The sequence below is a fragment of the Molossus molossus genome, unplaced genomic scaffold (genome assembly GCF_014108415.1).
Source record: "Molossus molossus isolate mMolMol1 unplaced genomic scaffold, mMolMol1.p scaffold_m16_p_4, whole genome shotgun sequence".
NCBI classification, from domain to species: domain Eukaryota; kingdom Metazoa; phylum Chordata; class Mammalia; order Chiroptera; family Molossidae; genus Molossus; species Molossus molossus.
Window position 1 is genome coordinate 112,296,520 of NW_023425377.1, and position 12,259 is coordinate 112,308,778.

At 39.7% G+C, this 12,259-nt stretch overlaps 1 protein-coding gene across 8 annotated transcripts in view; it reads left to right on the plus strand.

Moving 5' to 3' along the window:
• Nucleotides 1-12,259, plus strand: part of INPP4B (inositol polyphosphate-4-phosphatase type II B) — a 595,725-nt gene that overhangs the window by 517,721 nt on the left and 65,745 nt on the right. For all 8 annotated transcript variants that reach the window (XM_036282080.1, XM_036282084.1, XM_036282081.1 and 5 more), the window contains one exon: nucleotides 747-900. In XM_036282080.1, coding sequence (XP_036137973.1) covers nucleotides 747-900 — 154 coding nt within the window. The remainder of the gene's footprint in view (nucleotides 1-746; nucleotides 901-12,259) is intronic.

The window sequence follows — 12,259 nt, forward strand, 5'->3', positions numbered from 1 at the left end:
CACAAAACTTATCTGGAAAATTCAGAGCAATCCTCTTCCCCTTTTCCCTTAATAGCAGAGTTTGTTCCCATTGGCTGGGGACCACACTTTAAGAATGTCCCTTTCCTGGGGTAGTCAGATTCATAGAAGGTAGAATGAGTCTGCCAGGGGCTGAGGGAGGGAAGAATGTGTTCATGTTTAAAGGGTGCAACGTTTTAGGTGCGGGAGATGCAAAAGTTCTGCAGATGGAGGGTGGTGATGGTCACACAACAATGTGTGTGTATTTGATGTCACTGAACCGGACACTTCAAAATTGTGAAAATGGTAGACTTTATGTGTATATTATCACACTAAAAAGAAAGACAAGAATTTCTAATGCAAGTGGTGGGCAGTCTTTAAAAATATTGGTGCATCTTTGCTTTCTTTCTAAGTGTTGATAAGGAAAATAGATATATCCAGTCTAAAATTTCATACTTTGAGCTCAATTATGGATGAATATTGTATGGTAGTTTATCATTACGTTATGACAGATAAAAATGATCAACTCAATAAAAAGATTTACAGCACATAGATTATGCTTTATTAAGAGAAAATGGATTTCTAGAGTATCCATAGACTGGCCAAATGAATGGACGTATTAACGCTGGTCACTGAGTCTGCGTTCTGATGATTGCTCCTCTACTTGCTTCTCTAAAATGGATTAATCAGATTTTGCCTCATCTTGCTTTTGCAGAAAAAATGTGTATTGATACTCATGTTCTTTCCAGGATAGGGTGTGGGCCAACGTGGGGAAGAGCCTGAACTGCATCATCGCCATGGTGGATAAACTGCTGGAGGGCGATGGTGGCGAAGAGAGCGGTGACAACAAAGAGGGAGAAGGGGACCTTGCCGCCGTGGACGCCATTGTGACTCACCCACGGGGTAAGGACGCTTTCCTCTAATCGTTGGCTGAGGGAGCGAAATGAGAATGTCGTGATGAGACGAGATAGAAACGAGGAGTCAGTAGTGCCTCTGATGGAAGCGCTGATAGCACGTCTCCCGCTCCGGCGTGGGTGCTGGAAGGCTGTTCATCAAAGAGCATCCAGATGCATCTCCAGAACTGCTGCAGTGCCCTTTCCCCTCCTTTTGCTACATAGCAGCCTTCTTGAAAGAAGAACAATGTTTTCTTTTAAAGAATCTGACATAGTTTAATCTACTTTTATGCATTTCTCCAAAATTTTATTAGGAAGAAAAACAAGTATCATGTTAAAACTCTTAGACACTTGGAGCGGTGCCAGGAAATGGTATCTCAGAATGGTTTCTGAAAAGAACGCAGTATGATAGATCAAGCGCTTTTCACTTATTCTGAGGAATATTTCTTGTGAATTATTTTAAACAGATATAAGGTCTGATTCCATATAAGAACAATATGTGTGTGCATTATTCCAAAGACATATTAGTAAGTCTAGATTTTTATGGCTATGTACACAGCCATACACATACATGCATATATATATCTGCATACACATGTGGCTATATATGTATGTGTCTATAGGTAGTTATATAGTCAAATAATTTTGAATGTATGGCTTATTACAAGATAGACCAGCAAATATGATCATCAAAATTTTAACTACGGTTATGTCCATAATTTTTTATTAAAATTCTTCTGGTGATTTGATCAATTTTGACAACAAAAACCAAGACAAACGTCTATAATTTTTTATGGTAGTAAGACCGGTATGGGAATTGCTGTAGTCATTTAAGTGGAAAGAATAAACAGGTTGTTCTAGCCTCTTCTTCTGCAATCTGCGTTTCCTTTTCTTTAAGAAAACGAGTTATAAGAAAATATGCGTACTTACAAAATTAAATTTGTTTTTCTGATTTGCTTTCCTGATTTTTCATTACTCTCATTTTCTTCAGGTGTTTAATTATATGAAACATCCATCTTTCACCATTTGATTAACAGTAGAATCATTTCTAAATGGTTTTTGGAATCTCTGGCTTTCTAAAGTTTTTTGTTTTTTTTTAATTGTACCATCTTCTGTGGTACATCAGTGTAGGTGGGTAGTTTGTACTGATGTCCTTTATGTTCACACCTACCTGGTTTAACGTCTATGTGGAGTTTCTTTTTTTTTTATCCTCACTGAGGACATTTTTGAATTTATCTTCAGATGCAGTGGGAGGAAGAGAGGGAGGAAGAGAGAGAGAGAAACATCAATGTGAGAGAGACACATCGAGTGGCTGCCACCCGCACAACCCCAACCGGGGCCGGGGACAAACCGCAACTGAGGTACGTGTCCTTAGCGGGAACTGAACCCAGGACTCTCTGGTCCGCGGGCCAATGCTCTAACCGCTGAGCCAAACCGGCCAGGGCGGATTTTCTTTTTTAATATCAGATTTATTAGTAAATGAATCTAGTCCAGTTCCATAGCTTCACATGAATCAGAATGAAAACTTGTCGTAATGTACGCCATAAAGAAAATCATATATTTCTATTTTTTTTAATGGAACATTCATTGACTATCAGCTATGAGCCAGACACTACGCTGTGCTCTGGAAAACAAGGTGAGGAAGCAGAATCCATCTTAGTGACTTGTTCTGTCCCTTGATGGGTTTCGAGGCATGACATTTTTGTAGCAGAAATCTGATGATGGATACTAGATTTTGCCCCAGTTTTTGGTTTTGATATTCCCCAGAAATTCTCTTTGATGAGAACAGAGTCCCAAAATATTTTAAATTATACGAATCTCATTTGAATGTGAGGCAGGAAAGCCAGACAGAAGTGCTGCCAAAGTAGAATTCACAGCCAGATTAGCTTTATAGATGGTTAGAGTCGCATTACAACGGAGTGCTCTCTAATTAATTGTATTATTTTTATTTTATTGTCCATGTTTATTTCATCCATATTTTGGGTGTGTTGTTATAAACATTTCTAGGAGACAAGACACTATTTAAATGGGTAAAATGAATTATATACTTTGGTCTGGAAATATTTAACATAGTAAATATTGTCAAATAATATCAAAGTTAAACTTTGTAAACATTTTATGTGTTAGACAATTGCATATTGAATGGATTTTTTGAAGAGGATATTGGTACATAAACGAAGATGCTTAACATATATAAATAGAAGTTTTAAAAATATCTGTGCTCAAATGTGCTTATATATATATTATGGATGCCACTGCATAGATGGAATTAGTTTAATTATTAATAAAAATTATTTTTAGTATTTAATAAAATTAATAATACTTATTTTCCCCCTGCTTATAAAATAGGGGGAAAAACACTTTAAGTTTCTACCCTGACTTTTGTCACATAAAGCAATGTGGTAGAGAAATTAATAGTGGCTTTTTGAACTAATATAAAGCAAATAAATAATCTAAGTTATGTATTTACTTATACTATCCCCAAACTATTTCAAATAGATATTTTGGATATACATTCAGTGATGATATGTGCCCCCCCTCAATTTACCTATATTTAAAATTTTTATTTGAAAAATAATAATTTAGAAAATTTGCAAAAAAAAATGGATTATATATAATTTTTATTTTATTTCAATATAACTATCATTTTAAACATTTTTTTTTAAATTTTTTTTCTTTATTGATTTTTAGAGAAAGGAAGGGAGAGAGAGAGAAACATCAATGAGAGAAAACATCGAATGGCCAACTCCTGCATGCCCCCCACTGGGGATTGAACCCACAACCTGGGCATATGCCCTGACCAGGAATCAAACCAGCAGCCTCTTGGTACATGGGTCGATACTCAACCACTGTGCCACACCGGCCAGGCACATTTTCTATTTTTATAAGCGTGCACGCACGCGCGCGCGCGCACACACACACACACACAGTAGCCAAACTGGCGGACACACTATAAATATAGATGTACTTCTTGCTATCCTGCACAGCATTATATTCTGCATATTTCCTAACAGACATTTTCTGCAAATGAGATTATAATGCTCATACACTAATTTATCCAAAAAGAAACCACCATTTTAGGTATTTAATTAAAATCTGCAATTAACACATAACCATCTTCAAAAGTCTAAGTTTTTCCCTGTTGGCTTGCTAGAACTAGAGAGTTATCTCTTCTCTCCCATGTATTTATTTATTTATACAGTTATTTCTTTATATCACTGTGGACTCATGAATACTTACTTTATTCTTTGGTTTATAAGCCAATACTAACATTATTTATTCTGGGCTCAAACTGTTCCAGAGTTAGCCTTGGGTTTCAGTGGCCTTCTGACAGGTACCCAGCAATCACCACCCCCAAAGGCTATTTACTGTCTTTTTTCCTTACTTACTCCCTTATTACTTTCTTACTTTTTAAACTCACTCCTTTACCCTCTGACACCATTCCTTTTTCAATTAATTAATGAATTGAGTCAGTGAATGATCTGAATCACCTAGAATTTATGATGTGGTACATACCGATAGGCATTTTGTTACATTATTTATTAGTGATTTTGTTTCTCACGTTGTTTTGTTTTTTCTTTATATATTCATTTTAGCAAATCTTTTACAACAATTTCTGGAATGTTGATTGTTAATTAATATTTTATATCGGGATACATTTTGAAATCTCACAGGGTAAGCCAACTCTTCGACAATCAGTTTTTCTTTCTTCGCCCTCCTTCTTTATTTTGCGTTCTAGCCATAATTTGTGTTGGTTTTTCTGGTGTTTACCTAATGTGGTTAAACACATGGTCTTCCGAATTGTCACCTTTATGTTCCTCTCTAAGCTGCAGATATTTTTCTTTTCAAGTTGAGATTTTCCTTTTACAGCATATGTAACAGTGTTTTAAAGCTGCGGTTTTGAAGGTTTTCCATGTGTTTTAGATCTCAGATTTTACAGTCTAGCTTACTTACTTTATACATTTCTTTTCGGGATTAGCATCAATGGTGTTGGAAGAAGTACAAGCTTCTCTGCTGTTCTGAACAAACAATAGAGTAACTGGTCTACACCGTCACAGCTTGTGTGTCTTTACATGTTTTCTTTATGAACAAGGTGGTCCTTTTATTGTTCATACACTTAACACATATTTATGAAAACCTACTGCATGCGTAGTCTACAGGCTTCAGTTTCATGATAGATTAGGGATAAAATCAGGAAATATCAGAATCTTAGGCTTCAGTGTGCCCTTAAAGATTCTGGAATTAGAGGAAACATCTGTACTACTTTCAACAATAAAGATAAAAAATAAAAATTAATTAATTTTTAAAAAAAGATTCTGAAATTAAACCTCCTAAATTATGCTAAGAAGCTTACCTACGGTACCTCTGCCAATTTTCACCTAACCTGTGACACACATCTCCACAGATGAACTGTTTTTATTTTCTAGAGTGGCAGGCTCCACATGCTCGTTGAGATGTTTCCTTTCATTTCACCCAGTGGCCCAGATCTATTCCTCTGCCCCAAACAGAACAGAACAAACTTATTTCCCTTTTTCAAAGGAATGGCATGGGACCCAGGGGAACACAGGAGGACTACCTCCTTGCTTTTATTTTTATTTTTTTAATCCTCACCCAAGGACATTTTTGCATTTATCATCAGATATAGCGGGAGAGAGAGAGGGAGGAAGAGAGAGAGAGAGAAACATTGACATGAGAGAGACACATCGAGTGGCCACCACCCACACAACCCCAACCAGGGCCAGGGATGAACCGCAACCGAGGTACATGCCCTTAGCAGGAACCGAACCCGGACCTCTCTGGTCTGTGGGCTGATGCTCTAACCGCCGAGCCAAACCGGCCAGGGCTACCTCCTTGCTTTTAGATACTATTCTACTAATGATAGCTTAGTTCACATTAGCTACTTTGACCCACATTTTACTACGAACTCCACTGATATCCACAAACCTTGCTAAAGCTGGCCTATCTTTTAGACTTCTCAAGATTCAAGTAACAGTTAAGCACCACTGTGTGTTAGAAATTGTGAAATATTAAAGCTTAAGATACAGTCTATCTCAATTTTACTGCAAAGATTGATCTCTAAACCCATGACTGCAGTATAATACACTTTTCAGTACACTGTAATAAATACCGATTTCTTTCATCCATCATGTCTACTGTCCGACGCAGGTTGATTTCATTCACATTTTATAAATATTTTCTGTCCAGTCACAGAAGTAATGGATAAAAATGATGGGAAAACAGAGATAAATACAGATCTTTGAGGAACATCTCCAGAAACACTGTATGTGTTGAAATATGCCTGTTAATCACTGCTCTTTGGGAATATGTATGTGTTCAGTGTGTATTTATCCATTCATCTTATTTCATGTCCTGTATTTCTCCGTCTTCACAAGAATATCATGAAATGCCCTGTGGAAAGACCAAATAAATACCCGATGTTATTGAATACTTTTTTCTAATGTACCCAGCTATAAGCCCTGACAAGAAATTTTTGGGCAGTTTTTTTAAAAATTCAATTTATAGTTGTGGTACAATATTATATTAGTTTCAAGTGTATGACATCATGTTTCTACATTTATATACCTTATGATGTGATCACCATACTAAGTCTAATGTCCATCTCTCACCATGCAGTTATTATAACATTATTAATTGTATTTCCTGTGCTGTATACTACAACTCCATGGCTTAGTTTATTTTGGAAGGTTTTCTTGATATTATTAAGTGAATATCTTCAACATATGTGCCTATTTGTGCATACCTGCATGAAAGTCATTATATTCCAGAACTTATACTCAACATTAGACAGTTATTTCAGTGGTTTTATAACATGAAAAAAGTCTATTTTATTTTGTAAAGATGCAAGAACAGAGCATCATTTTCATCAAAGGGCTGTAATATCAGTATTTATGAATTCCATTGATTTCTACACATGAATGTTTAGAATTTCATTAGAAAGACAATTGAGTGAATCAGGCTTTGTAGAACTCATGGTTCAGCAGGTGAAACAACTTTTAAAGTATATTTACAAGTTGAAAAAAACTTGCTGAAAAATAAATAAGAGAGACCACGGATACCTTTATTGTAAACTTAGAATTCCAATAATAATTTACATGATGACATGTTTGATGTCTGCTCTTATCAGAAAAATAACGGTTTCCTTAAAATTGTGCAATGAATTACGATGTAACAAACAACACTTGACTCAGAGCCAAGATCCTTGGCAAGTACACAATTTACGTATTTGGCTACATGACCTTTGGCAGATCATGTAGCCAAAAGAGAGTCCTATCGCCCATCTGGGAACTTTGGTGCATATTATTGTAGAATGGAGTAGAGAAATAGTACTATTTGCATTATGTTTGGTTCCTTGCCTACTTACTCAGCACTTATAAGTTAAATCTGCTTAGCTGAGGCTTTATTGTATTTGTAGAAATATTGCTTTTAAAGTATGGTGTACTAGATTTCGTACGCCTTGAACTTGACTAGAGAAATGACTGAACTCAGTTCACGTCAGGATAGAATACATCTCCTCTCCCCTCCTCGGGAAGCCTGTACTATCATCAGGCTTAAATCAACTCAATATCATATCACTGCCTGTCCCTTCTCAATCTTAGTTATTGGACAAAATTTAAATGACAAGAGCTCTCTGATGCAGAAGTCTTGGAGATTTCAGGTTGCTCAATGACCTATGACCTGTGAAGCTTATTCTTAGATGCTTGGCATATTTGTAGACCAGAGTCCTGAGGTTGCAGTGTTTTCAGGCCAAAAGGCAAAATAAGCCCAACGCATGTGCATGGGAGACTCCTCCAGGGCCAGGGTGGCCCCCCATTCAAATATTGTGCTTTACCAAATACAGAGCTTGTATGACTCATGGATTTAGTTCCTGGCAACTGTCTTAGCAGAATTGACTTAAGGCTTTCAACTTTGTGCTACGAAATGAGAAATTTAACCAGGATATCAGCTGATGCATTTCCTTTGCCATTTTTCTACAGAGCGAGACTGGAAAGTTTTATGACACTGTGTTCCCGGGCTGGCAGGGTTTAAACAAACAGGGTCCCTTGACATGAGAAAGGGTTGCCTTTGTTCTTCTCAGAGCAGTTTGTCTTGAGTTGAACAGTACACTCATTTCTTTAATCCATCTGGAAGATGCCCAGATCAGTCTCTTAACCCTGGATCGTAGTTCATTGGACACGACAATGAGGACATTTTGAGATACATGTGTGTCCTTTGTGTGAATACGGTGCCTTTAAGACTGGCCTGAGCTAGAGGCAAAGGAAGGTACAACACAACCCCCAGGGCCACCGGAAAGCCTGGCTCCCTTTGTTCTATCTGAGACCCATTATTTCCAGATCTGGTCTTGCGTCTTAGCTTTCGGCTCTTTGCTCACACATACTCTGCACCTGCCTCCTTCTCTCCCACCCCCACTTACCCCACCCCCTGCCCCTGCTGTGGTGACTGCCCACCTAGCTTCCCATCGTGCCTTCCTCCCTTAACTTCAGGCTCAGCAGTTACTTCCCCTTTATTCAGCCTTTTCTAAGTCCTTAGGTCATCTCAGCCTCCCTGCCAGTCCCTCTTGAGCCCCTCCAGTCGGTTTATGGCGTCTGCTTAGGGCATCTGGCACCACCAAACCGGGTGCCCTCCCAGACTGTTCCTACAAAAGCCTCACTTTTGGCTTTGCCATCAGCTTCCCTGAACTCGCTCCCCCGAGGACACTGTCCCCGTGTTCAGCAAAGGACGCAGCCAGGAAAAACGAGGATCTTCTCACCAGGACGCACTCTCTTGTCTCTGAACTCTTCCCTCTCCCACATGTGCTTGGTCACTGCCCCATCTTCTCCAGCACTAACCACGCTCCTTGCTGTTGTCGGCACGATCTTACACCTCTTCCCTTCCCTTCTCTGTGCTAGCCTCCTTGAGGGGGGGCCATGAGTTATAAGTATTAGTAGCACCTATTGGACCTCACAGGTAAGAGGTTCTATTTGTCTAACAAACGAGTATATTTCTCATGGTGGCGGTGAAAAATGGAGACAAAATGATACACAGACGATAAGTTAGCATTTGTTAACAAAAGACGTATACGAATTGATTTTTTAACGGTCCTGGACCAAAGCCAGGAGACGGATGCTGAAGATGGGCAGGGGTAGGAAGACGCGGAGGAGGGTGTTCTGAGTGAGCAGGGAGGACATTCGCGGTGTTGAGCCCTAGCAAGCGCTTTCCTTCCCGTTGTCTGGATTCGCCTCTTTTCTGTGCTCCTTGACCCTGGGACATGCCCAGATATTTGGGGGCCTCCGATGAGCAGGTTCTCTGACCAGAGTTGGCCACATTTGTTATACAAAGGAGTTTAGCTGTAAGGTATTTGGAGCGGAAGCCTTATCGTTCATTGGCCCTCTGGTTATGGTGTTCATGTTATAAAATGGTACCTGACAGCAGGGCCTCTCTCAGAGGGGCACGGGGCTGCCATGTCGGGCCTAGGACCTCAGCACGGACTCCAGGCAGGAGCATCGCTCTGCCTCACCTCCAGCCCCACCAGGGACCCTCTGCCATCGTTCGTGAAGCCTGAGTTCGGGGCAGTATATAAGAGCCCAGCTGGCTGTGGGCTCGGTCTCTGTCCTTCTCACAACCTTGCAATTCTATCACCCTCCTTTGAGGCCATTGCGATCGTCAGACATCACAGTGCGTCATCTTCTCCACTTGGGGGAGTCCTCAGAGCTGGCTCTTAACAGGCATGCGCTCTTCTCTCTCTCTCTCTCTCTCTCTCTCTCTCTCTCTCTCTTTCTATGTCTGAAAAGTTGTGATCACAAAGATAACAATGGCTACGGCTTGTTTGAAGTGAATTATTTTAAATGAGCAAGGACCTAGTGCCCGAGGAGAAAACGGCCCAGAAACTGGAAGGAAAGCGTTGGGCCCTGCTCCCGGTGCCTGGGGTTTGGCTCCTGTATTTCTGTCCTGAGTGCCACTGAGCTCGGAGGACGTGAACATGCTGTACAGGAAATAGGCGGCGTGTGCAGGAGGTGAGGCGGCCACCGGCCAGTGGTCCCTTGAATCCTTCAGTGAGCCTCGCTCGCTACATGGTAGAAACGAGCCGACGGCTGGAAAACGGGCTCCGCCGGGCCGGCTTCCAGTGAACCTCACGAAGCCCGGGGAGCCGGGCCCTGCGCGCTTTGGTTTCCTGATGGGCCTCTGCTTCTTGCTCGTGGGGCTAAGGAGTTTCGGCAGGTTTTTAGACGGGCACTGAAAGGTGCTTTTTTAATTTTCCTCTGTCACTGAAAAGAGCCAGTGATAGAATCAGAAGTGTGGGCACTTACGTGTCAACAGGCCAATCAGCTCCTGGAGAGGAGTCGGTGCAGTGACGATACTGCATGTGTGTGTGCGCGTGTGTGTGTGTGTGCGTGTGTGTGTGTGTGTGCACGCGTATGTGTGCGTGTGTGTGTCTGTGTGTGTAAAATCTTAGTTGAAACTTGAAGAAACTAGACTCAGAAGCATGGACGTGTGCATTTCAGGATGTTCTACTTTGACTGAATAGGCAGAGTGAACACCGTCTTCATCCCTGTTAGGAAATGGCTTTATTGTGAGGACAATATAAACACCGTGTCAGCCGCGATGTATAGAGAAACACCAAGGTGAGGGGAAGTGACAACGGTCTCAACACGGTCAAACACTGCAGCCTTTTCTTTTCCCAAACATAGATTTTTTAGGAGAAAACGAAAGCATGTGCTATTTCTTTGTGAGAGTGATTTGGTCTGTTTGGGGCAAGAAAGGGCGTTTATGACCTGATTTCGGTCTGTCTTTGGCCTGTCACGCGCGTTATGTTTATTTCAGAGCCCAAGAGCCACCCTGAGTGAAGAGTGCCCGGGAACAAAGCCAGCCCTTGCAATTTGCATTTGCTTGTACGGTTTCCTGTCTCTGCTGAACTTCGTTTTGTTTTTTTTCCTAGAAAAAAATGTATTTTTAGCTCTCATATGCTTCTCCATCAGAAGCTTACTATTATCTTTAAGACATTCTAGCGTGCTCAAACACTTATGCTTTTCTCATTCATAATTAATGTTTTCTTATACTCTTATTTTCCTCAAATTTTAGCCATAAAAAGTGTATATAATTATAGTAAATGGAGACACTGGGATACTATGTGTATCGGGCAAGTATCTAACAATGCTCCTAGGTTTAGAATATCAGCATATTTCTTTTTATTCTACTAGGACTAGAAATTAGACTTTTTTTTTTTACTCCCTGATTGCAATTTATGAATAAGAATCAACTGGTCAAAAAAATGTGAGAATACATTTAGGAATGAATAAAGAAATTGTCCTGATGCTAATGAAGTAATATGTGACTATTCCTCTTTTAAAGACCTTTAAAAATAAACCAACAGCCATATTTAATTTAAGTGGTCACTTGGCATCTAACAAGGGAAAAGGGTGGACACAGGTCAGTTCTCCATTTTCTAACTAGAAAGAGTATATCACAGTCATGACCGAGTTTTTGACCACTTGACACAGGATGGTGTGATGCAAGGTCCCTAAATGATGAACAAATGCTGCTTGGGAACTACACACGTGTGAGAGAAGTTTAAATCAGTTGTTTGGAGTGACAACATGGTCCTACTTCAGCCTGAGGAAACAGCGCCACCTGCTGCTCGAGCTTTGTTCATGTTTGGGAATTCCAGAGTAGAAACTACAGACCTAAGCACAGTTGGTTTGTAGTCTATCTTTTAAGATCTACATCAAGGTCAATTTATTGAAGTATTTATTTTCTTTGTATTTGCATGTTTTAGTCTATACACTCATACTGAGAACAATAAATCAAAGAGAGGGAGAGAGAATGGGAGAGAAAAGAATTATAAATATGAGAAACCTGGGAACATAGAGTATTCTTTTTTGGTGTCTTTTATTCTGAAACTAAGTGATGTTCTCCATTTGCCTTTTTATGTGTAGTAATCACATCAGATCAATAGATAACCAATGCTTGTTTAAATTGAACCATTTTTCATATTTTATCGTAGGCTGCCCCAAAGTGAGTCCATTAATAAATGATTACAGATTTGTTAGGCCTTTATTAAACTCCCCTTTCTCTAGTCTTTTTATTCATAGCATAACACTTAATGGTACCATATTCTAAATAACTGCCAGTGTTCCTAATGCATTTTCCATCACATAAGCATTTACATAGAGTATTAACAGAAGCATATCTTTTTATTAAGTTGAGGTCATTAATTACCATTCCAGCTATTTTGGTTCATTTCATTTAGTTTATTATACCACAACATAAAATAAATACGCGATGGTAGACGTGGTACAATAGTGATTATGATTCTTTTTATCATTCCCTGTGGTCCTTCAGGGGTCTGAACTGGTTATTGACCACTGACATTA